This window comes from Osmerus mordax, chromosome 16, assembly GCF_038355195.1.
Source record: "Osmerus mordax isolate fOsmMor3 chromosome 16, fOsmMor3.pri, whole genome shotgun sequence".
Taxonomy (NCBI): Eukaryota; Metazoa; Chordata; class Actinopteri; order Osmeriformes; family Osmeridae; genus Osmerus; species Osmerus mordax.
In genome coordinates, this window is record NC_090065.1 from 1724984 (window position 1) to 1750265 (window position 25282).

The 25282-nt window shown below is 51.8% G+C and overlaps 2 protein-coding genes across 2 annotated transcripts in view; one reads left to right on the forward strand and one right to left on the reverse strand.

Annotated features, from left to right (window-relative positions):
* camsap2b (calmodulin regulated spectrin-associated protein family, member 2b) overlaps positions 1–16011 on the forward strand; it is a 27658-nt gene extending 11647 nt beyond the window's left edge. The window contains exons 4-24 of the mRNA XM_067252877.1: positions 671–718; positions 1591–1616; positions 2196–2334; positions 3239–3378; positions 5267–5357; positions 5522–5645; positions 6374–6399; positions 6660–6729; positions 7084–7389; positions 7648–8296; positions 8588–8734; positions 8955–9156; positions 9369–9573; positions 9777–10488; positions 10642–10778; positions 11135–11349; positions 11607–11703; positions 12048–12113; positions 13676–13791; positions 14138–14256; positions 14507–16011. Coding sequence (XP_067108978.1) covers positions 671–718; positions 1591–1616; positions 2196–2334; positions 3239–3378; positions 5267–5357; positions 5522–5645; positions 6374–6399; positions 6660–6729; positions 7084–7389; positions 7648–8296; positions 8588–8734; positions 8955–9156; positions 9369–9573; positions 9777–10488; positions 10642–10778; positions 11135–11349; positions 11607–11703; positions 12048–12113; positions 13676–13791; positions 14138–14256; positions 14507–14806 — 3935 coding nt within the window. The 3' untranslated portion in view covers positions 14807–16011. The remainder of the gene's footprint in view (positions 1–670; positions 719–1590; positions 1617–2195; positions 2335–3238; positions 3379–5266; positions 5358–5521; positions 5646–6373; positions 6400–6659; positions 6730–7083; positions 7390–7647; positions 8297–8587; positions 8735–8954; positions 9157–9368; positions 9574–9776; positions 10489–10641; positions 10779–11134; positions 11350–11606; positions 11704–12047; positions 12114–13675; positions 13792–14137; positions 14257–14506) is intronic.
* A 1105-nt stretch (positions 16012–17116) lies between these two features.
* LOC136959434 (mitochondrial adenyl nucleotide antiporter SLC25A24-like) lies at positions 17117–24408 on the reverse strand. The gene is made up of 10 exons (XM_067253764.1): positions 23899–24408; positions 23175–23301; positions 22522–22609; positions 22079–22190; positions 20697–20855; positions 20399–20551; positions 20009–20116; positions 19717–19884; positions 18977–19127; positions 17117–18767 (listed from the first exon to the last, which is right to left on the reverse strand). Exons 1-10 carry the CDS (start codon positions 24079–24081, stop codon positions 18592–18594), a joined length of 1425 nt encoding a protein of 474 aa, XP_067109865.1. The 5' UTR covers positions 24082–24408; the 3' UTR covers positions 17117–18591.
* Positions 24409–25282: the final 874 nt, after the last annotated feature.

Sequence of the window (25282 nt, forward strand, 5' to 3'; positions counted from 1 at the left end):
ACACACACACTGCTGCACACACACTGCTGCACACACACACACTGCTGCACACACACACATCCAGCTGACAGGAGAACAGATGAGCTCAGCCCCGGACCAGCTGCTGAGAGATGTTGGCAGGAGCCTGAACACCACTGCTGGAGAGGGAGGGAGGGGGGGAGAGAGGGGGGGAGAGAGAGAGAGAGGGGAGGAGAGAGGGAGAGAGAGGGGGGAGAGAGGGAGAGAGAGGAGGGAGAGAGAGGAGGGAGAGAGAGGGGGGAGAGAGAGGAGGAGAGGGGGAGAGAGAGAGAGGGGGGAGAGACAGGAGGAAAGGGGGAGAGACAGGAGGAGAGGGGGGAGAGAGGGGGGGAGAGAGGGAGAGAGAGACTGACAGACATATTGGGGGGGTGACAGGGTCAGAGTTAACTAAGTGGACTGTCGCCCGTACCCCTCCTTGAATTGATTTAGTAATCATCCAATCAGCTAGGATGTTCCAGGCAGCAGTGGGGAAGCTCTGATTGGGTGATTAATTTACCACCAGCCAGGATACACACATTACACAAACGGAGTTAGTGAACCATCAAGTCAGAGAGAAGATGTGTGTGGTGAGAGGAAGGTGTGTGTGTGCGGTGAGGGGGAGGTGTGTGTGTGTTGTGAGGTGTGTATCTTATCGGAGGCCTTTGAGACCCAGTGGTAGCCAGCTCTCCAGAGAGCCCAGTAGAATCGCAGCAGTCACCGAGTCACATGACCGGCTCATTCATCCACAGTAAGGGCAGCAGCTTCTTAGAAGTAGAGAGAGAGATTTCTCTCTCTGTCTGGTATAATGAGAGAGTGATCTCTTTTTATCTGCTCTTTCTGTAAGCGGTAACAGGAGGCTGATAGACACACACACACACACACACACACACTGCTCCTTTTCAATGGTGAAACAAGCAGTCCTACAGGGTGCGACTCAGAGGCTTGATGGCGGTTGCGTTCTGAGTCAGCTACATCTCCAGCTCTCAGCAGGCACAACGCAACGATAACATATAAACCACAGCGCAACAATAACACGATCAACTATTATATGACTTAGTGTAGTGCAACAAAAACAACATCATTAACCACTGTAAAACATTGGCAGTTGCCCGTATTTCAAACGCTGGATGGAATGTTTCGACAGTTGCTCTCTGTCTGTATTTGCCGCCTCTGCAACAGAAGCAACAATGGCCGTCTGTCAGAAGGTCAACAGACCTCAGAACATCATCTGTCTATTTCAGGAGAGTGTGAGAAGGAGGTCGAATAGCATGGTCTGGTGACTGGCTGTTGACTGGACACAGTGTGTGTGTGTGTGTGTGTGAGAGAGAGAGAGATACAGAGAGACAAGGAACAGACTAAGGAACAGATATAGAAACAGCCCTGGAAGTGTCTTCCTGGACAACGATGCTAAGGAGGCTAATGCTAACGCCTCTGTCTGGGCCCATGTTGGGGCTAACGATGCTAAGGAGACTAATGCTAACGCCTCTGTCTGGGCCCATGTTGGGGCTAACGATGCTAAGGAGGCTAATGCTAACACATCTCCCACTCTCTCCCTGTTGTCCTCACATTCAACATGACCCTTCAAGTCTTCAGGCAAATGGTATTGGAGACTGGTACCTGTAAGTGCATCTGTCGTGATGAATCTGCCCCTGCCCCTCCCCCCCAGACCCTTCAGCCCCCCCTGACACCCTCTGAACCAGCCCTGCTCACCTACCCCCAGACCCCCAGGTCCCCTCTGCTCCTGAAGGGGGGCAGGCCTGTATTCCAACCCGGCCCAGACACCCCTGTGTTGGTCTGCGTCTGTCTCTCTGCATGGACCATAAGACATGACCCCCCCCCCCCCCCCCCCCCCCCCCCCCCCGCCCCCCCCTACCCTACTACTCAGTACAAACTCTGGTATGCCTTTGCCTGAATACCCATCCACTAATCTGTGTGTGTGGATGTGTGTGTGTGTATACTGTACAAGTCTGCGTGTGTAAGCGCATGTAGGTGGATGTGTGTGTGCATGAGTGTCAATACAGTATAAGTCTGTGTGCGTTTGCTGTGTGTGTGTACGTACGTGTGTGTGCTGTCTGTGTGTGCTGTGTGTGCGCTGTATATGTGTGTGTGTGTGTGTGTGTGTGTGTGTGTGTTCATACGTGTGTGCTCTCATCCTTCTGGATGCTGTCTCTCTCCCTGTGTGGTTGCCATGGCTGCAGTCTCGGTACCGGAGGGAGGCTGGCCAGCGCGTCGCTCCCCTGCTCCCCCTGGTGGACAGCCTGCTGAAAGACAACACCGACGGCTGTGCCCTGGCCGCGCTGCTGCACTACTACTGCCCCTGCACCCTGCCTCTGGAAGGTACACACACACACTGCGTCTCTCTCACACAAACACACACACACAGTGTCTCACACACAGAAGTGGGAGATATGGGCGAGAAAAGACATGAGAGGAAATGGCAAAAAAAAAAGAAGTGAGATAAAGAGGAAAGGGACAGAATGAAAGGAAGAGAGAGAGAGAGATAAAGAGAGCAAGGGGGAGAATACGGTTGAGAGGATGAGAGGAATTAGCTGGAGAAGGTTGGAGAGTGACAGGAAGAGATAGAGGACGAGAAAGGGGAGGATAAGGGGAGAGAGAGGAGAGAGAGAGACTGAAGAATAAACAGAGAAGGAGAGAGAGAGAAGGAGAGAGAGAGAAGGAGAGAGAGAGGAGAGAGGGAGAAGGAGAGAGAGAGAGAACAAACCAGGGGTTGTTTCCTGAGTCTGGCCGTTGAGATATAGATGTCGACGCCCACTGTTCTAAAAATGCTCCAGAATGGATCTGATTGGTCAGGAGCTGGACAGAGAGAACCGTTTGACAAGTACAGTCGGCTGTTATTCTTTGAAAGATAAACACTTCCACACCCCTGGGTGTGTGTGTGTGTGTGTGTGTGTGTGAGACTGGACTGGATCCTTCCAGACGGTTCCGATACGCCTGACTCTCAACCGTTGGAATTAGAATAAGTGTGATGTCACAGTCTGATCCCGCCCCCTCCACCCATCCCTGCCCTCGCCCCCCCCCCACTCTATGACACCATCGTCTCTGTCTCCGTGGTGATTTATAAATGTGAGCTTAATGTATCACATGACTCAACTGTTCTTTTTCCCTCCTTACCAACTTCTGTGTCCCTACAACCCCTCCCCCCTCTGGCCCCACCCCATGCACCTCCCCCCTCTGACCCACCCGGCTCCTCCCCCTCTACCCATGACCCCGCCCCCCACAGACGTGTGTCTGAAGGAGACCATGTCGCTGGCTGACAGCCTGTACAACCTGCAGCTGGTTCAGGACCTCTGCAGGGACAACCTGAACCACTGCTGCCACTTCAGCCTGGAGGACATGCTGTACACCCACGCCTCCATCAAGGTAGGGGGGAGAGGGGGAGGGGGGAGAGGGAGAGGGGGAGGGAGAGGGGGAGGGTGAGGAAGGGAGGGGGGGATGGTAGGGGAGGAAGGGAGGGAGGGGGAGGGTGAGGGGGGGGGGAGGGATGGTAGGGGAGGAAGGGAGGGGGGGGATGGTAGGGGAGGAAGGGAGGGGGAGGGTGAGGGGGGGGGGAGGGATGGTAGGGGGAGGAAGGGAGGGGGGGGGAGAGAGGGAGATAGGGTGGTGGTGAGGGGTAAGAGACAGAGAGAGGGAGGGAGGGAGTACAAGCCCTGATCCTGGGGTCACTGTGAGAGGGATGTTCCAGTGGTGAGGTTTACACTGAGGAGTGTTGGAAGTATGACTGAGCGGGGAATATGAGTCACACAAGGTTCTAGTGTGTGTGTGTGTGTGTGTGGAAGGGACAGGGCTCACAGGAGAGTGTGTGTGTGTTCTAGTGTGTGTGTGTGTGTGTGGGTGGAAGGGACAGGGGCTCACAGAGAGTGTGTGTGTGTGTGGGTGGAAGGGACAGGGCTCACAGAGAGTGTGTGTGTGTGTGGGTGGAAGGGACAGGGCTCACAGAGAGTGTGTGTGTGTACTAGTGTGTGTGTAGTGGTATGTGTGGGTAATAAGGTTAGATTTTGCTACACTGATTGTTGCTTTGCTGCCAGATGGCTTTACTGAGCGTGTGTGTGAGTGTGTGTGTGTGTGTGTGTGTGTGTGTGTGTGAGAGAGAGACAGTACAATTCTGCCCTGCTAACCAAGCCTTCCCTGTCAGACAAAGAACAGAGGCCTCTCTGAAAAGCACATTTATCCTCCTCTCTCTCCCTCTCTCTCTCCCCTTTTCTCTCCCTTTCTCACTTTCTATATCTCCTCCAGCTGTTGGCTCTCTCTTCTCTTTCTGGCTCTCTCTCCATCTCTCTCTCTCCATCTCTCTCTCTCCTCTCTCCCCAGGCTCTCTCTCCCCTCTCCCTCTCTGTGTGTGATCAGATATCTAGACAGACAAACAGCCCCACGGCTGCCAGCTTCATGCCGGGGCCATAAGGACAGTGGGCCCTCTCTCCCAAACGTAGTCTAGAACAGGCTGATCTCTACTGTCTCTGTTGCCACGGCTCCTGTTGCCACGGCTCCTCATAAGGACAGTGTTTCTGATGTGTCATCGTCAGTGACTTCCGCTTCCTCCTCTTCTATTTCCTTCTTTCCCTCTTCTTCTTCCTGTGTGTGTGGACTTGTGTGTGTGTGTGTGTGTGAGCTTCCCTTCCAGAGGCATGACACTGGGGCAGTAGTAGTGCAGCAGGGTGTGTCTGTGTGTGTGTGTTGCATGTGTGTGGTGTGTGTGGGGTCAGTCACTTCCTGAATGCTAGCTTTCACACTGAGGACTATTCCAGATGGCGTTTCCTCGATGCTGGAAGCCTGGTAAAATGTATCAAGGTTATTATATAGCTGTGGCGTTAACACACACACACACTCGCACGCAGACACACACACTCACAGACACACACACTCACAGACACACACGCTTGCATGCAGACACATACACATATTCACACACATGCACACACAAATACATTCAGGTGCAAAGACACACACACACACACCTGCAGCTTTTGGTTGCCTAGCAACACGGGCAGGTCGCCCTGCCCTGGCCAATCCCGTGATGTGTCAGATTGTAGCGTTGTTTCCAACCGTGTCCACAGCGCCACCTGCTGGTGGGCTGCAGGTATTACAGCACAACAGAGCTCACTACAGAGGGGAGAGAACATGGATGGTTATCTGACAAACAGGTTTGCTTTTGTGTGGAATTAATTTGTGTGTGTTTGTATACGTGTGTGTGTGTGTCTGTGTGTGTACGTGTGTGTGTCTGTGCGTGTGTCTGTGCATGTGTGTTTTCCAGAGTAACTACCTGGTGTTCATGGCTGAGCTGTTCTGGTGGTTTGAGGTGGTGAAACCATCGTTTGTTCAGCCCCGAGTCTTCAACCCTCAAGGTACGCCCTGCCCCCACGCCCTGCCCCCACGCCCTGCCCCCACGCCCTGCCCCCACGCCCTGCCCCCACGCCCTGCCCCCAAGCCCTGCCCCCAAGCCCTGACCCTAAGCCCTGACCACACATGGAGATGAGGGGATGATGATGATGATGATTTTTCTTCCCAGCATGTGAGCCAGTAGGGGGTGTGGCTCCTGTGTGTAGCCCAGCCAATCACAGTAAGGCTGACACACCAGGCAGCCCAGCTGATCACAGACAGGCGGTGTCACCTGGTCTCCCGGACAACGCCAGGTACCCAGCATGCTTGACTCTGATCACAGTTCAAACAGCAACCCTTTTGATAAGAGTTTGAAATCATGAATCATAATCACTTTCAACCTGAAGCAGGGTATTGAATATAGTCAATTTTTATTTTACTAGATGCAATTGTCTATATTAGGTTCTAATCACCTTCTAAACACAACTACAACGGCGTATTAGAGCCATTGTAGGTAAAAAAAATATTTAAAAAACAAGCTGGTGGAGGGGGGGGGTAATATTCACAGAAAAAACGTCTCTTCAATGTCCGGATACGTATTTCCTTATTGCTAAATCCGATAGAAAAGTTTAATGTGATAAAGTCATCCATTTCTGCAGGCATAGTAGCGTACACATCTGTGGTGTGGTGAGGTTGACCATGCAAGGTGAGGCGAGGAACTGGCTATATTCATTACCCTGCTTCGACACTGAAGAACAGGGTAAACGCCCCAACAACAACCAGAACAGTTGTTGAGAATTTGAATAAGCGGCGATATAACAATATAAAAAATGTTCACGAAAAAAAGACTTAATACAATAACGATGATACGTTAATGAGCTGTGTTTTTGATACAGTTAGATGAAGTCGATACCGCTGTTGCTGCTAGATAGCTAGCTAACTTATACCAGACCACACCCAGCTAGCCGGTAGCCCTAACCCTGGTTCGATAATGAAGCGTGCCAGTAACTAAAGCTCTCTCTCTCGGTCTTCCCTGTTTCAGCCTCACACCAAACTACACTCCTTCAGGTATGATCTCCCTCTGTTTCTGCACCAGCCTGGACTAGTGTCTGTGTCTGCCTGTGTGTGTGTGTGTGTGTGTGTGTGTGTGTGTAGGTACCTGATGCTGTACGTGTGTGACTAACCACCTGTGTGTGTGTATGTGTGTGTGTGTAGGTACGTGATGCTGTACATGTCTGTGACTAACCACCTGTGTGTGTGTGTGTGTGATGCTGTACGTCTGTGACTAACCACCTGTGTGTGTGTGTGTGTGTGTGTGTGTGTCGCAGGCATCATCAGGCGGTCAGCTTCCATGTCCTACGTGGATGGAAGTGTGGGGACCTGGCCCAAGGAGAGACGGTCAGTTCTACTGTGCTCTACTCTACTGTGCTCTACTCTACTGTGCTCTACTCTACTGTGCTCTAGACTAACCCTAACCCTACACCAGCAGTTCTAGAATGTCTCAAAATTCTAAGACTCTTTTATAATTCATGTTCTAGAACTGAGAAGGCACTCTCTCTAATCACACCATTCCATTCCAAAACTCTGCCCACTTTCTATTTGTGAGCAGAGTTTTGGGATTTGTATAGGAAGGACGAACAGAGTAAACATCAGTTGGACACTGATATTTATATCCAAACCCTGGCTTTAGGCCTAAACAAACAAGAAAGTAAACAAAGATAAACAAACAAACAGGAAGTTGTGTTCCCTTAGGTCCTCCTCCAGGGGCATCTCCTTTGAGATCCCGCTGGACGGAGACCCCAGCGTTGACCCCTGCGTGACCCCGTCCCCCCGTGGGATGAGGCGCTCGGCCAGCAGCGAGGGTCTGGGAGGGTTCAAAGTTCACCACGCCTCCCGGGGCGCCATGCGGCGGCACGTGTCCCTCCCCCCCGTCACCGTTAACGGCCAGGCCACGGGCAGACACATACCGGAGGAGGAGGAGGACAGCAGCTCTCGGGACTCCAACTCCCAGAAGCCCCTGGGGCGGCAGCAGACGTTTACACGCAGGAACCAGAGCAGGTAAAGTAGAATGGACTCAGCAGAATTCTAGAGTAGAATTCTAGAATAGATAAAAATAGAACATAATACAGCTGATTTGGACTTTCCAAGAGAGGAGACAGGTTTCTGTTCTAAGACATTATCAGACAGTTCTAGACAGCAGCAGCTGAAAGTTGTTTTGGATTAAATCAGAACAAGTCAGCAATATTAAATAAATAACCTACTCTTCCTTATCCTACTTCCTGTTCTCCATCTCATCACTCCACCCCTCCACTCCAGGTACTCAAACGGGGTCGTCACGGACAACCACCGAGACTCTGACGCTGGTCTCCACCGTAACCACGGTGGCGGCCGGGCGAGCCCGACCACGCCCCCGAGCATCGAGGAGGCTCTGAAGATCATCCACGCCACGGAGCGCCCGCACGGCACCCTGGGAGCCGGAGACCACGCCTTCTTCCTGCACCGTTCCCCCGGCCCTGACGCCGGCCCTGACGCCGGCCCCCGGCCTGCCTCGGTGAAGGGTGGGGCGGACGTGGACGAGCTGACCTCGACCTCCACGGAGGAGGTGGACACGGGGATCCACGTGAGGACAGAGGACATCCAGGAGAGCCAGGACGAGGACAGCTCCTCGCTCAGGGACTACTCAGACATGGACCCAGACTGGGAACCCCCCGGGGGCCGCACCTGCCCCCTGCCCCAGACCCCCGACCGGGAGGGGGAGAGGGGGCGTCCCGGGGGGGCGGGGGGGAGGGAGGGGGGCACGGCCAGCCCCGCCTCGTCCTCCGGGGGCTCTGGGGGGGTGCGCATGACCAGCTTCGCGGAGCAGAAGTTCAGGAAGCTGGAGGGGCGGAGCAGCGGGGGGACCACGCCCGAGAGCTCCGAGCTCAACGTCCCCTACACACACTCATCACGGGCCGCCACGCCTGAGGTGGGCACACACACACAGTCTGCTGTCTCACACACACACACACACACAGTCTGCTGTCTCACACACACACACACACACACAGTCTGCTGTCTCACACACACACACACACACACACACACACAGTCTGCTGTCTCTCACACACACACACACACACACACACAGTCTGCTGTCTACACACACACACAGTCTGCTGTCTCGCACACACACACACACACAGTCTGCTGTCTACACACACACACACAGTTCTACTCATCTATCAAATTTAGCTGCTTCTCATTTTACTCTCTCCAGGCTCGTAGCCCCGCCCACCCTGCCCAGACGCCCACCTCGGCCACGCCCTCCCCCAGAGACCCCTCCCACATGCTGGCGTCGGAGATGGTTCACTTGAAGATGAAGCTGGAGGAGAAACGCAGAGCCATCGAGGCTCAGAAGAAGAAGGTGGGGAGAGAGGGAGGGAGGGAGGGAGAGAGGGAGGGAGGGAGAGAGGGAGAGAGTGAGAGAGGGAGAGAGGGAGAGAGGGAGAGAGAGGTGGATGGATGGATGGATAAAGCATGTGATGGATGGATGGATAGATATCTTGGCTGGATGAATAGATATACGTGAGGATGCGTAAACGACTAAACAAACGGGCTCCTCCTCCTCCTCCTGCTGGCTGCAGGTGGAGGAGGCGTTTACACGGCACCGTCAGAGGATGGGGCGCACGGCCTTCCTCAACGTGGTGCGGAGGAAGGGAGTCATCCCCTCCTCCCCGCCCGCTCCCCTCCCCCCCTCCCCGGGCCCTGGGGACCCCGGGCTGGGCCGGGCAGAGAGGTGCAAGCCTGACGGGGCCGCCCCCAAGTCCCCCTGCGAGGATGGCGGAGGTAACCTGGCATTCTGATTGGTAGCTCGAGCACATAATTATTTAAATATCAAAACAAGCAAGTTTTGTGTGTAGGACAGGAGTACGTCAGTCCTCTAACTGTAGTGTGGGTGTGTGTGTGTGTGTGTGTGTGTGTACTGATGTGTGGTATCCCTGTGTGTGTGTGTGGTATCCCTGTGTGTGTGTGTGGTATCCCTGTTTGTGTGTGTGCAGGTGCATCTCCAGGAGAGGTGGACCTGGTGGAGTACACCCACTCCATCGAGAGGCTGAACACGTCTCTGGGGCTACTGCAGACGGAGATGCAGCGCCTGGCCCGGCAGCAGGACCGGATCATGGCCATGAGGGACCAGGACCACACCCAGCAGACCCACACCCAGCAGGCCTGGGTCATCCCTGCCCCGGCCCCCTCCCCACACAGGTACCTGTGGTGTGTGTGTCCACCCAGCATGCGTGTGCACTTGACGGTCAGTGTGTGTGTGTGGTATCCCTGTGTGTGTCTGTGGTATCCCTGTGTGTGTGTGTGTGGTATCCCTGTGTGTGTGTGTGTGGTATCCCTGTGTGTGTGTGTGGTATCCCTGTGTGTGTGTGTGTGTGTGTGCTGACTGTCCTGTCCCCCCCCAGGCAGCTCCGTGACCTCCGCAGCTGTAGCGTGGCAGGCCGTGGCTCTGTGGGCTCCCTCTCCCCCCTCCTCTCCTCCTCCGGCTCCCCCCTCGGCCCCCGCCGCTCCCCCGCCGCCCTCAAGCGCCGCCCCGCCTCCTTCCACGCCCGCACCCCCCGCACGCCGCGCCCCGCCGACCACAGGGTGGCGCCCTTCAGCCGCATGCTCAACACGCCGACCTCGGTGGACAGCCTGCCCCGGCTGAGACGATTCTGCCCCAGCCAGACCCAGCTCAGCTCCAGGGCCTACCTGGGCCACGATGAGCGGCCCCTGGAGCCAGGCGATGGGGGAGGGGATGCCCAGGAGCAGAGCGAAGGGGCGGGGGGAGGGACAGGGGAGGGCAGGGAGGAGGAGGAGGGAGCAGGTGCTTGCTGTCTTCCTGCTGGGAAGCCGAGTTCAGACGGGGAGGAGAGGAGGGAGGGAAGGAGGCTGGATGGGGGGGTGAGGCAGACCAGGGAGGAGGGGCTGTCTCAGCCGGTGTCTGACAGCGTGAGCTCTCGCCCCGCGCCCAGCGAGGGGGGCGGGGCTGGGCCCCTCGGGAGGCGTGGCCTAGTGGAGGTGCCCCTGTCGGTGCTGAAGCCTCTGGACGGTCACGGGCTGGAGACAGGAGAGGGGGGGGCCGGGGGGGAGATGGACGCAGAGGACCAGAAGATGTGCTGTGGCTTCTTCTTTAAGGTAGGTGGAGAAGGTTCCAGAAAGCTACTGCAGGTTTAGGAGCGTCAAAGTAAATATTCAGATAAAACATTTTCTGTTTTATATGAAAAATATCTGGCTTGCTCTGCCTTCACCCTCCCCTCACCCTCCCCTCCCTCTCACCCCCTCCCCCAGGACGACCTGAAGGGGGAGGAGGACATGGCGGTGAAGAGGGCCGCCCTGCTGGAGAGGAGGGAGAGGAGGGAGAAGGAGGCGCTGGAGAGGAGACAACAGCAGGAGCTGGAGCAGGAGCAGAGGAAGGAGGCCACACGGTCAGTCACACAGAACACTCTAGAACACTCTGATCTCTAGAACACTCTGAATACTACAACACTCTGAATTCTAGACCACTCTGAATTCTAGACCACTCTGAATTCTAGACCACTTTGAATTCTAGAACACTGAATTCTAGAACACTCTGATTTCTAGAACACTCAGAATTCTAGAACATTTTGAATTCTGGACATTTTGAATTCTAGAACACTCTGAATTCTAGAACACTGTACATGACATCCAGTCATGCCCTTTACCTTTAGTCTCTGTATGTCCCTCCCTCTCTCTATCTTCCTCTCCCCCTCCCTCCCCCCCCTCCCTCCCCCCCCCCCCTCCCTCCCTCCTCCCCCTCCAGGCTGAAACTGGAGGAGGAGCAGCAGAAGAGAGAAGAGGATAGGTCCAGGAGAGACTACATCAAGAATGAATACATGAGGAGGAAGCAGCTCAAGCTCATGGACGACATGGATGATGTCATCAAACCTCGCCCGGGGAGTCTGAAGAAGAAGCCACGCCCCAAATCCATCCACAGGGACGTGATGGAGTCGCCCAAGCCCCCTGTCAGAGCAACAGGTACACCTCTCTCTCTCTCTCTCTCTCTCTCTCTATCTCTCTCTATCTCTCTCTATCTCTATCTCTCTCTCTCTCTCTATCTCTCTCTATCTCTCTCTATCTCTCTCTATCTCTCTCTATCTCTCTCTATCTCTCTCTTTCTCTCTCTTTTCCCTGTCCTTCATCAAACCCTAAAAAGCCAATGTTAATTCATATGAATATTAATAAGCGTATAGTTATACTGACGTTTTTTCCTGCGTCATGCTTGGTGTGTCCAGGAGTTCGTCCCCGTGGTTACTCGGTCTCCAGCGCGTCCATGGCCTCCCTAAACCTGGCCGACCACGACGGCACCCTGCCAGACAAGAGGACCCCCAGGTATGCCCCGCTCACTGCCTGACTGAAACTAAAACTGCTTCTTTGCCTGAAAACTGAAAAAAGAAAAAAAACTAACATTGAAACCATGACATCATATTTGAACAGGGCTAATGATGTCCTCATGAGACACAATGTCATCGTAAACAATAAGCACAACCAGGACAGTATCACCAGATAAATAAAATACATGTAAATGTCTAACTCTGTTTTGCGTAATGCTGCCTATTCTCAGTTTGTCCCTGTCGATCTCTCACGCTGCATCTTGGTCTTCTCCACTCCCTGTCTCCCTCTGTCTCTCGCCCTCCTCTCTCTCTGTCTCGCGACCCCTTGCATGGACCCGACAGAAGCAGCAAGCTAGCCTCAGGCCATATCTCCTTCTTTCTCTCCTCCCCTAAACACAGGAAGGGACGGTTAGTACGGGGGGGGTTGGTTAAAACCCTGCAGTGTAACCATCTTTAGTGTCTTGAGGTAGTGATGCTTCGCCGGACATAGCTGGACGAGCTGCCGTTTCCTGGGAAGAATCTCACTCACACTCGCGCTCATACACAGAGACAGCATTTGAATGTCTGAAATGAATGTGATGACATGCGTGAGTGGTAGAGAACCCTGCAGTAGCATCACGCTGCGTCATCTCGGCATCCCTTCACAGCTGCACCAGCAGCCTCCATCTTGCTTTCTGCCGTCCTGCACCAGCTGCTGTGGCTTCACCAGGCACCTGCTATCGCTCACTCTCTCTCTCTCTTTCACTCTCTCTCACTCTCTCTCTCTCTCTCTCTCTCTCTCTCTCTCTCTCTCTCTCTCTCACACGCTCTCTCTCACTCTCTCTCTCTCTCTCTCTCCAGTTCTACTTTGCTCTCTACTAACTTTGCTATGGCCTACTAGACAGCTACTGTAACTTTAACGCTAATTCTGAGCTCTGTGCTAGCTGCATGCTATCTAACCAGTCGCTTGCTGTTAGCTACTCTATGCTAGGGTGCTAGTTGCTATATGTATCTTATTTATTAGCTGTCGTGTGTCGTGGTCTGTGCCAGCTGCTCTAGGCTAACTTAATTAAGATAGCAATGCTGTGCTAGCATCTGGGTGCTAGCTGCTAGATGCACTTTGCTTCATAGAGACAGATACCCCATGGATCCCCTGGTGGGAAATTGCTGACATCATGCTATTTGCTTCATGCTAGCTCTGCTATGCTGCTTCTGTGGTCACTGCTAGTTAGCGCTGGTGCCTTCCCTGGAACAGAGCTCAGACAGCATTTAGTCTCTCTGGACTCTGCTTCAGTGCCTGGGGCCCAGACAACAAGCTCTCTGAGATGGAAGGAGAGCGGACAGGGGTCTGACCCTGTTAGCTGTCTCTCTGTCTCTGTCTCTGTCTCTCTCTCTCTCTCACCCCCTCAATCTCTGTCTCTCGCCCCCCTCTCTCTCCCTCTGTCTCTTGCCCCCCTCTCCCTCTCTGTGTCTGTCTCTCGCCCCCCTCTCTCTCCCTCTGTCTCTCGCCCCCCTCTCCCTTTCTGTGTGTCTGTCTCTCGCCCCCCTCTCTGTCTCTCACTCCCTCTCTCTCCCTCTGTCTCTCGCCCCCGCTCTCCCTCTGTGTGTCTGTGTGCTTCTGCATGAACGTGTTGTCTTTGTCAGTGTGGTTTCATGTGCTGCGTATTCATGTGGCGAAACATATTGTGGTCGTACTGTGATTTGTGTTTGTGTGGAGATATATAATACTTTAGTATTATATTATTGTTATTATGTTCAGTCTGTGAAGCATCTTTGAATATTCAGAAAAGCGCTATACAAGTTGAATGTATTATTATTATTACACACATACTTATCTACCTGTGTGGTGTGCGCGTGTGTGTGCGTGTGCGTGTGTGTGTGCGTGTGCGTGTGTGTGTGCGTGCGTGTGTGCGCGTGTGTGTGTGCGTGCGCGTGCGTGTGTGCGCGTGTGTGCGTGCGTGCGTGTGTGTGTGTGTGACTGGTGGCTCCAGGCCTGACTCTGCGGAGGGCTTCCTGTCCTCCTGTCCATCTGGGAGTCGTGAGGAGAAGGACTGGGAGGCTGAGTCCACCACCTCCTCCACCCCCTCCAACAACACGGAGTACACAGGTACTGCACCGAGTGGGTGTATACCTGTGTGTGTGTGAGTGTGTGTGAGTGTGTGTGTGTAAATCCCCTCATGGCACTTTGACCCGAGTTGTGAAAGTGTCCGGTATGGACCTTTTTGGGGGAGGTACAAGAAACATTGTGAAAAGAATAGAAAACACAATATTGAATGATTTGTTTGAACATCTGTATCATCTCCCCTCCACCTCTTCCCCCTCTCCTCTCCCTTCTCCTACCCCTCCTCTTTCTCCTCTTCCTCCTCCCCCTCCCCCTCCTCCCCCTCTCCTCTCCCTTCTCCTACCCCTCCTACCCCTCCTCTTCCTCCTCCCCCTCCCCCTCCTCCTCTCAGGGCCTAAACTTTACAAGGAGCCCAGTGCCAAGTCCAACAAACACATCATCCAGAACGCCCTGGCTCACTGCTGCCTGGCGGGCAAGGTCAACGAGGGGCAGAAGAACAAGATCCTAGATGTAGGCTGCTTTCTCTGTGTGTGTGTGTGTCTGAGTGTGTGTGTGTGTCTGAGTGTGTGTGTGTGTGTGTGTGTGTGTGTCTGAGTGTGTGTGTGTAGGGGGGAAGGTGTTGTGGGCAGATGAATCTATTCTCCTTTAATCTCATTAACTTACTACTACTCCATCCATCCATCCCTCTCCTCCGTACGCTCTCCTCCCTCCCTCTCCTCCATCCTTCTCCTCCCTACGCTCTCCTCCCTTCCTAACACAGGAAATGGAGAAATCAGAGGCCAACAACTTCCTGATCCTGTTCCGTGACGCCGGTTGCCAGTTCCGCTCCGTGTACGCCTACTTCCCCGAGACGGATCACATGACCAAGCTGGCCGGCATCGGGCCACGCAGCATCACCACCAAGATGGTGGACGGCCTCTACAAGTACAACTCAGACAGGAAGCAGTTCAGCGCCATCCCGGCCAAGACCATGTCGGCCAGCGTGGACGCCATCACCATGGCGACCCACCTGTGGCAGACCAAGAAACAGAGCGCCCCCAGGAGCCTGCAGAACAAGTAGCCCCGGGGTTCGTGTTGTACAGACCGTGAGCCGTTTATCTACGAGTTGTTCCATAAGCAACCTTTTTTTGTTTCTCTCTTTCACCCAGCTAGTCAGCATCTGTCTGAATCTGGAACAGTTTGTGGATTTTTAACCTTTGTTTTTTACCTTTTTTTTACGCCCTGAGTGATCAGAAACTGTCGACGTAATTATGCACAACTGGAATGTAGAAGCTGAACTTGTGACGTGCTCCAGGTCCGGAGGGCTGTGGCCCACATTCTGACCCTGACCGCAGGGGACCTGGAGGGGAGTCACCATGGAGCTGGGCGGTGTGTTCCTCACCACATGCGTGTTCCTCACTACATGCGTGTTCCTCACCACACGCGTGTCCAGTCATCTTCAGTGCCCCAAAAAAAAGAGTCAAAAGGCAGATGCCTCAGTACCTGCTGGACTAGGTAGGAACAGCTTGTCTTTGGAGACGCTGGTTGCTTTTGTCTTTAAGTCGATCATGCGTGGCCTTATGCTTGTTTAGTGTGTCCAATGAAAGTGCAGTGAGTGACGATGTCATATTTAAGCGCCAGCTGTGATGTTGCGTGTGCGTGGATAGTCTCGTCATCAAAAAGCCATAACTTCTTACAGGTCCGGCAGCACAGCAGACGCCGACTACAGCGCTCGTGATCAGAGCCTGCTGTGACACCACAACATCAGATACGTCTTGTAATTCGATGGGGTTTTAGAATTGTGGGAGGAGAGAGAGATTGTGGGAGGAGAGAGAGATTGTGTGGAGAGTCTGATAGGGATGAGGTTTGAGTCGCGTGAGAGAGGACAGGAGTGAAGAGAATACCTCAGATGATGTTTCTGCCATTACTAGTTCATCTTTGATGATCTAGTTGTTGGATAAATGGACCGTCATGCGCAGCAGAACATCAGCATCAGTCACTTTTAACTTATTGTATGATTTAATAAGACTTTCGGGGTCTTTGAAAATAGTCCTTAAAAGTTTGGTCCACAGATGCATAATATACTTTTAAGATTATAATTTAACTTACTTTGTATATAATGGATATTTCATTCTAAATGATCAAGTCAAACAAACGTTTATCATTGACTAAGTAATATATGGGGCCTTTTAATTGAATTATAAAAAAGTAAAGTTGAGTCATTTAGAAGTGTCACAAGAACTCAAACTGGAACTCAAAGCACACATTGGCCACGTTTCCCAGATTCGTTAAGAAGCTCTTAACGCTAAGAGCTTCTTAGCTAAGAGCTTCTTAACGAATCTGGGAAACCCGGCCAATGTCATTAATGTCCCATTCTGACCAAATGTATTAATATTCTCACCAGTGTGTGTTAGGACCTTGCAGATGTCCAGTAGCCATACCGTGGATAATATATTCTAAAATGCTCATCTGATTACACTTAAAGTATTCCACAGGTGTAAATAGATCATGAACATCTTGACAGATGTTCTCACAGTAGATGCCTATTTAGTAGTTGGGTTAACGACATATTTATCAGTACACACTACACTAACCACAGTAACACATTGCTTACTGTGTTCAATAGATTCAACCAGAATAATTATTACATGTTTTGTTTTTGAGAAACCCATTTATTAAATGCTTTTCCCCTGTACATATCTATTTTGTCATATAAAGTATTTTTTTGCGTGAACCATTAGGCCTATCATCTTGTGGTTTCGTTTGAACCTCAGTTATGAAAGGAAATATTCTGAAAACGTACAGGTGGTAAAAAAGGCGATGGTTCTTATTATTCGTGAAAGGCCAGAAGGAGTTATTGTACTTCAGATTCTTGCTATTAAGAAATGTACGTGTCATTTTAATTTTTATATTGCTAAATTTGTTTGATTTCAATGCAGTCAATATGTTTATGTATTCATGTTATTTTTATATATTCATTTAAACCGTAATAAAATGGAAAACGTAATCGTAATCCTATGAAGTGTCAAAAGTATTTTTTGGTGGTGAAGGTTTGTGCTGAAAGGTGTGAAGGTTAATATTTGATTTATTTTCCTAAAATCAGTGAGAACAAGATACTGTTTTCATAATGGTCCAAGTACACCTAGATGGTCAGATGGGGGGTCAGATGGCTGAGCGGTGAGGGAGTCTGGCTAATAATCAGAAGGTTGTTGGTTCGATTCCCAGGCGTGTCAAATGACGTTGTGTCCTTGGGCAAGGCACTTCACCCTACTTGCCTCGGGGAGAATGTCCCTGTACTTACTGTAAGTCGCTCTGGATAAGAGCGTCTGCTAAATGATGAAATGTAAATGTAAATATCTCTGCTGCAGGTAAGTTCACTGTCCGCAAGGTGTTCCGCAAGGGTCGGTCCTCGGCCCCATCCTCTTTATTGTTAACATGCTCCCCCTCGGTCGTGTCATCAGCAGACATGGGATGTCTTTCCACTGTTATGCCGATGGGGGGTGGGGGGGGAGAATATATATATTGCCGCAATCAGCAGCTCTCATTTTGGTATTAACTTTTCATTCTCATGAATTGGCATCACAACATGCGACATACAGCCAACTCCTACGGTGTTTTCAACATACCAAGGCACTACCTTCTACGGACACAAGATGGAGACATGCGAACAGACACACAACTCGTGACATTCACCTTGCGTAGCAAACGATCCTTCAAGCATAGTACTGTGCGTTCAAGGCAACGTCATATCACGGCTAAAATTATTAGCATTAATTGCTAGGTTACATAGGTTTTATACGCATACAAATAAACCAATGCATGGCTCGATATGATAATAAACAAACAAAATAAACATTCTTCCAAATGTCCAGAACAAAGCATTCTTTAAGTACTTCCGGTCAGCTGCACGTTCATAAGTCGGTTTAAGATGCCAGGAGGTCTATCCCATAGGTCTAAACATACAGTGGTCGACTGTACATGCACAGTAAACAGTATAGCAGAGATGGAAAATGCCATTCAACACATACAAAAAACATACTGTTTCAATAAGTTATAAATCCAAATGTGTAACCATGAAAACTCCAGTGTAAAAGGACAATAGGCCTACTCAGATGTAAACAGAATGTAGAAACAACATAATTTAAGACCTGATGAAAACCACCCCAAAAAATCACAACTGAGGCTAAGGCACGATAGCCCAAATAACAAAAAAATAATATCACAAATGTCCAACAGGTATGGCTGTTACAGCTGTGCAATTACATATTGGCTCCATAATGCAGTTCTTTCATGTTCAGTTCAAAACACCTGCGTTTTCACAGGGAAGACGTATTGATTTATTGAAGGGATTGATTGATTGAATAATAGATTGGTCTTCTGAAAGAGGAAGTGGCCCATTCTGTAGACATGGATGTAATCATGTAATCATGGTTTGAGATTTGGAGTATGTCATGGATGTAAACACAGTTTGTATACTCTACAATGTGTGTGTGTGCGTGTGTTTGTAGGGCAGTACAATCCTTAACCTGTCATTCCAGATGTCAGTCAGACACCTAGCCAGTCACCCAGCCAACCAACCAGTCAGCCAGCCAAACAGACTTCTAGTCAGCCAGCCGGTCAGATGCCAGGCCAGTCAGATGCCCAGCCCGGTCAGATGCCCAGCCCGGTCAGATGCCCAGCCGGTCAGATGCCCGGCCGGTCAGATGCCAGGCCGGTCAGATGCCCAGCCCGGTCAGATGCCCAGCCCGGTCAGATGCCCAGCCGGTCAGATGCCCAGCCCGGTCAGATGCCCAGCCGGTCAGATGCCCAGCCCGGTCAGATGCCCAGGCCGGTCAGATGCCCAGCCCGGTCAGATGCCCAGGCCAGTCAGATGCCCAGGCCGGTCTTCATGTACTCGTAGACCACGTAGCTGATGCTGACAGCAGGGATGACCTTCATGAAGTTAGGCAGGATGCCTCGGTAGAGCCCAAAAAAGCCCTCTTGACTCACAATCCTCTTCACCAGCCCTGTCATGGACGGCTGGTCAGACGCATCCAGAGACGCTGAGAGGAGAGGAGGAGAGGAGAAGGAGAATAAGTCTAGAATATTCTAAAAGAGACTTCTTCAGGGGATCGTGTTTTGTCCAGTTTGATTTGCATAACCCTTTCTGACCAGCAATTTCACATTGTCAATCAAAAGGCACTTCACAGCCTGATGACTAAAGCTCAGGCAAAGGCTTCAGGTGCTGGTGCCCAGTGAGAGGGTTCAGTACCTTGGGCCTGCATGCGTGTGCGGAGCAGGGCTAGCGGGTAGCTGGCCAGCTGGCCGCACGTGCTGGAGATGGTGCCGCAGGCCACCAGGACCAGGATGCCGGGGTTGGCCGAGTCCCGGGCGTAGCGAGACAACCAGGCGTTCTTCAGGCTCTGGAGGGAGGAGGGGGGGGGGGAGGAGAGAGGGTGTGGGGGAGGAGGAGAGAGGGTGTGGGGGAGGAGAGAGGGTGTAGGGGAGGAGGAGAGAGGGTGTGGGGGAGGAGGAGAGAGGGTGTGGGGGAGGAGGAGAGAGGGTGTGGGGGAGGAGGAGAGAGGGTGTGGGGGAGGAGGGTGTGGGGGAGGAGAGGGACGGGGGGGGAGGGAGGCAGAGGGTGGTGTGGAGAGGGAGGGAAGGGGGGTATTGGAGAGGTTTAGTAATTTCTTTGTAACGTGTATCATAACTATAAAACCTGACAGAACACGCAGCCTTATACCTGTGAACCCACAGGGTTTCACATCACTGATTCAACTAGACAAAAACCCAACAAGTCTTTTCAAATCCTGGGCAAGGATCTGGCAGAGCTGGGAGCGTGTCGTAATCACTGGTGTTGTTGGTAATAACAGGTTTCAGTGGTGATGAGACACCAGGGAGCAGCTCCAGTCCTGCAGCACAGCCCAGCTGAGAGAGACCTCTGTCTCCAGTCCTGCAGCACAGCCCAGCTGAGAGAGACCTCTGTCTCCAGCCCCGGCGGCTCCCTCCTACCTCGTAGACGGCCAGGTCGATGCCGGCGTAGGGGATGATGCCCAGAATGTTGGGGGTGTAGCCTTTGTAGAACGCTTTCACGCCTTCCTTCCTCAGAATCTTCCTGGCGCAGTCCGACATTCCAGAATACTGACCCGTTTTCCCCAGCGTCAGTCTGGTCTTCATAACCTTGACCAAGGAGAAAGAAGGAAAGAAAGAAAGAGAGAGAGAGAGAAAGAAAGTAGGTTACATCAATCAAGTGTATTTGTGTGTGTTGTTTGTGTGTGTGTGTGTGTGTGTGTGTGAGTGGTACCTCCATGGGGTAGATGGCAGTCTGGGCTGTGGCTCCAGCCAGAGACCCAGCCAAGAACCTCTGGTGAGTCTGAACCTTCTCTCCCTCTGACGCCAGCAGCTTCTTATACTGACACACACACACACACACGTGGACACACACACACACGATATTTTATATATTGTATATGTGTGTTTGACAGGAAGCTTATTTTATCTCTCTTCCTCTCTGTGTCTCTCTCTCAGACTCGTGCACACACATCATTTCCCTCCTCTGCCTTCATCTCTTTCCTGGCTGACTGTTCTGCATTTCATCCATTTTGTCTCTCGTCTCCCTCCCTCTGCCCTCCCTCTGCCCTCCCTCTGCCCTCCCTCTCTCCCTCCCTCTCTCCCTCCCTCTCTCCCTCCCAACCTGTTCGTAGGCCGCAAACTTGATGGACGTTTCCGGGGCAATCTTCAGCACGTTGACCCCGTTTCCTCGCCATAGCGACGCCAACCCTCCCTCAGCAACCATCCGCTTGAGCCCCCCGGTCACACTGATCTTGTTGGATTTGGAGGAGTGGACCTGAAACACAAACTCTGGTCACACAGACTCCCTCTCTCACATTCTGCACTGCTTGTGTGGCTTCACAGCTTTTGGCTACAGCTCAGTGCTAGGACGTTTGCATGCAGAACTAGAGATCCCAGGTTCAAATCCCAAATTCTTCCACCTGCATGAACACTTTGATCCTGTCCAGGGGGGCGGTGCCAGTGCGAGAGACCGCCCCCGCCATCGCCCCGGCAACCAGCTGCCTCCACCAGCCCCCGGTGATCTTCTCCTCCTCGGTGAACTCGTCTGGGATGGCGAGGCTGTCGCCGATGTCCAGCACCTGAACACACACACACGGACACACACACACACACACACACAGACACACGGACACACGTGGAGGCCATGAACATGCCTGCTCAGCAGGACAAATACCTCTCATCTCCTCCCCCTCTCATCTCCTCCCCCTGTCATCTCCTCCCCCTCTCATCTCCTCCCCCTCTCATGTCCTCCCCCTCTCATCTCCTCCCCCTGTCATCTCCTCCCCCTGTCATCTCCTCCCCCTGTCATCTCCTCCCCCTGTCATCTCCTCCCCCTGTCATCTCCTCCCCCTCTCATCTCCTCCCCCTGTCATCTCCTCCCCCTGTCATCTCCTCCCCCTGTCATCTCCTCCCCCTCTCATCTCCTCCCCCTGTCATCTCCTCCCCCTCTCATCTCCTCCCCCTGTCATCTCCTCCCCCTCTCATCTCCTCCCCCTGTCATCTCCTCCCCCTCTCATCTCCTCCCCCTCTCATCTCCTCCCCCTGTCATCTCCTCCCCCTCTCATCTCCTCCCCCTCTCATCTCCTCCCCCTGTCATCTCCTCCCCCTCTCATCTCCTCCCCCTCTCATCTCCTCCCCCTGTCATCTCCTCCCCCTGTCATCTCCTCCCCCTGTCATCTCCTCCCCCTGTCATCTCCTCCCCCTGTCATCTCCAGGACACTCTTCCTCTCCTCAGCGTGCTGTCACAGACGCCCCCAGCCGTGTCTGAACGCTGCAGAGCAACACGGCTCAGCAGGGGGGAGAACCCCCCCCACCTCCCAGGACTGTCCTTCTCTCTGAGTACTCTGAACTCACGGGGTTAAAGCGACAAGAATTACTTATTTTTGTGATGACTTAACGCTTGTTTACATGAAGGAAATGTGTTTCTGAAGCAGGAAACGAGCAGGACAGAAACACCCCCTTCATCTGGTCTACAGAGAGAGCAGCAGACAGGGCCAGGGTTGGACAGGCGTGTGTGTGCGTGTGTGTGTGTGTGTGGGTTTGCTGCTGTTTAGAAATGATAATCCTAGCTTTCTCCCGACACACATACAGCACACACACACAGACATTGTGTTGCGTCCTCTAAGCTGCTTTTGGTGGATTCTAATCATGTTATTTCAGCGTTGAGGTGAAAGACCTCTAATCTAATCTATCTATCAGCACATTCTCAGAAATGCACACAGTCACTCACATGCTCTCTCACACACACACACACACACGCACACTCTCTCACACACACACTCTCACACACACACACACTCACCGAGGAGTGTTTCCAGAAGCGTATGATCTCTTCCAGGTTGTGCGCCGGGTTGAACAGGAAGTGTTCCCTCCACTCATTCCAGTCCACCATCATGGTGCCGTCGACGTCCATGCTGCACACACACACACACACGCACACAACACAGCAGGGGAAGTTAGTGACTCACCAAGAACACCTTTTCACTCCTGATAACGTGTTTATACAACAAAGTAGATATCCATACACATACAGAATATATACTGTGTAGACACATACAGAATATATACTGTGTAGATACACATACAGAATATATACTGTGTAGATACACATACAGAATACTGTGTAGATACACATACAGAATATATACTGTGTAGATACACATGCATATACAGAATATTCATATACATACTGTACACACACACATTACTAAGGTGTTCCTGTGCGGGGTGGGATCTGAAGCTGACCTGTGTAAGATCTTGTGAGCGTCCTGCCTGCTGACGTCCATGCCCAGCTCTGCCAGGGCCAGCTGGATCTCTGACGCGTCGATCTGACCTGGGAGGACACACACACCTGGTGAAGTCTCTGTCCACCAGGTGTGTGTGGCCTGGGAGGACACACACACCTGGTGAAGTCTCTGTCCACCAGGTGTGTGTGGCCTGGGAGAACACACACTCTCTCACTCTCCCTCTCTCAACTCTCACACACACACTCTCTCACTCTCTCTGTGTCTCAACTCTAGGGAGTCAGATGGCTGAGTGGTTAGGGAATCAGGCTACTCATCAGAAGGTTGCCAGTTTGATTCCCGGCTGTGCAAAATGACATTGTGTCCTTGGGCAAGGCACTTCACCTTACTTGCCACGGGGGAATGTCCCTGTACTTACTGTAAGTCGCTCTGGATAAGAGCGTCTGCTAAATGACTAAATGTAAATGTAACTCTGACTCACACACACTCACTCTCTGTCTCACTCTCTCTCTGTGTGTGTCTCTCTGTCTCACACACTCTCTCTCCCTCTCCCTCTATGTGTCTCTCCCTCTCTCTCTACCTCTCTCTACCTCTCTCTACCTCTCTCTACCTCTCTCTACATGCCAGGGGAACAACACCAGAGGCTCCGCCCACCGTCGTTGTTCTTGTCCAGGCTCTTGAACGTCAGGCGCAGCTTCTTCTCGTGCTCCTTCAGGTACCTGCTGAACTCAGAGAAGTCCAGCGTGCCGTCTCGGTTCTGGTCCCCCGACAACACGATCTTCTGTCGAGACAAGGCGAGTGAGCGGTCAGCTGGTCCTTCTCTCAACATGACTGGGGTCTACGGGACTGGTTCGTCTCTGGCCCGTCGTTAGTTAGTGAGGTAAGGATGCACAGGCCTGGTGTTCATCTGTACTGTCTAGACCAGTGGTTCTCAACCCTGGTCCTCAGGGACCCCCTGTCCTGCATGTTTTAGATGTCCCCTGAGGCCCAGGGTTGAGAACCACTGGTCTAGAGCCCTCTAGGAGAGATGAGGTTGAGGCAAAGAGGAGGGGAGGGTGTCACAAGTATGTGGAAACCTGTCACAGCCTGTTTGAGCAAGACATGCTTGAGAAAGAGAGAGGTTTACAAACGCAATCCATATTAATCCAGTACATGACTACAAGAACAATGTATGAAAGTAGGGTCTGTGCAATCAAGTGGTGTGATTCACTCGCTACTCAAGGCAAATTATCCTGGACAACGAGCCTCATTGATAGGCTACTAGTCCTTTCACAAGGGCCCTAAGCCACATGTGAAGTCATTACAGACGGTTGCGTGTCCATATGGGACGGCCAAGGGTCCTTCCTCCGCAGCAAAGAAGCTCAGCGTTTTAACTTACCTGCGCCGCACCTTGTCTGAAAATGCCCATAGCTTTGAGGCCCGCTCTCAACTCTGCAACATCCACCTTCCCGTCCTTGTTGGTGTCCAGTTTCTCGAATAGGTCCTGGTACGACCTTTCGCCGTCCGCATCCCAGCAGCGAGAGTCAGATAGAAAAAGCGTCCTTAAAGCTTGATACATCATCGTAGCAGCGGGTGCGAAGGCAGTAGATCGGTCGAGGACGTGTTATATCTGGGGAAAGTTACTAGTCTACACGTAGCCCAGGCTATCACATTCGATCCTGTTCGATCCCGATGCCGCGCGTCTTTTTGCAACGAAAAACAATAAGCTACACTTGTATTTAGATTCTAGATTAGAATCTACTAGAATCTAAACGTAATTTCCCTTAAACGGTAACACCTTGCAGTTGACACCGACAGAAACCGTAAACGTCAAACAAGTCCACAAACTGAAGCGGTTCCATTCCTGCAGAGAAGCAGAGTGCAGCAAATAACCCGATATGCTCTCTCGTATTCCTGGGGAACTGCTGCCAGACCAGCTGTAGGCGGGGCAAAATGTGTGCGCATTGTGCGTCAAGTGGGTGGTGTTCTCGTGCGGTGCAGTAGAGTGTCAGTCAGAGGTACTGTAGGGTCGCCTACATCCCCATTCCTGAAAACAACATCATCATGAGACCTGTCACATCGACCCCAGAACCCATTAATAACAATGTAGCCTAGTAGTTTAGCAGAATATGGAAATATGGTGTCAGATTTTTACTTTGTAAAATAGCGCTGTTGGACCCTGGCGGGTAGTCTACTTAGGCCATGCCACGTAGGCACATTCTATAAAGAGCCTATTGTAAAATCGCTATAAATTAGCCGGTGTCTATCAATCTTGAACCTTGCTATCATTCAAAAAGTTAATACGAGACAGAAGCTCGAGGCAGCAACAATAGCCGGATGACTCGTTTGAGGAAGTGATCAAAACACACCAGCAGGGGGCGATGTTAAATCAAATTCTCCAGATTAATGCGCTTCTTATTTGTGAAGTTCACTGTAAATTATCATCCATCAATATCTTGCCAACACCTCTGACTTCTACTGTAGCCTTTCTGATTAGATGGCTAGCCTACCGGACATAATCAACTCAAGGTTGATTCAATCACGTTTTCCATTAGACGTAATTATATCCAAACGATAACAGTGAATGGGGTTTGAGATTAATTGGAATGTGAGGAGAGTCAAATTAGGCTAGCCTACTTGAATCAAACTGTTAACTATCGCAGAAGGTAATCGTCTACACTCTATAGGCCTAACATTGTCATGACGATAAACTAATTTGAATTTATTTGTCCGCCACACTGCAGTCGCGACAATATCCTACTGTAGCCTGTAGCCTGCTAAAA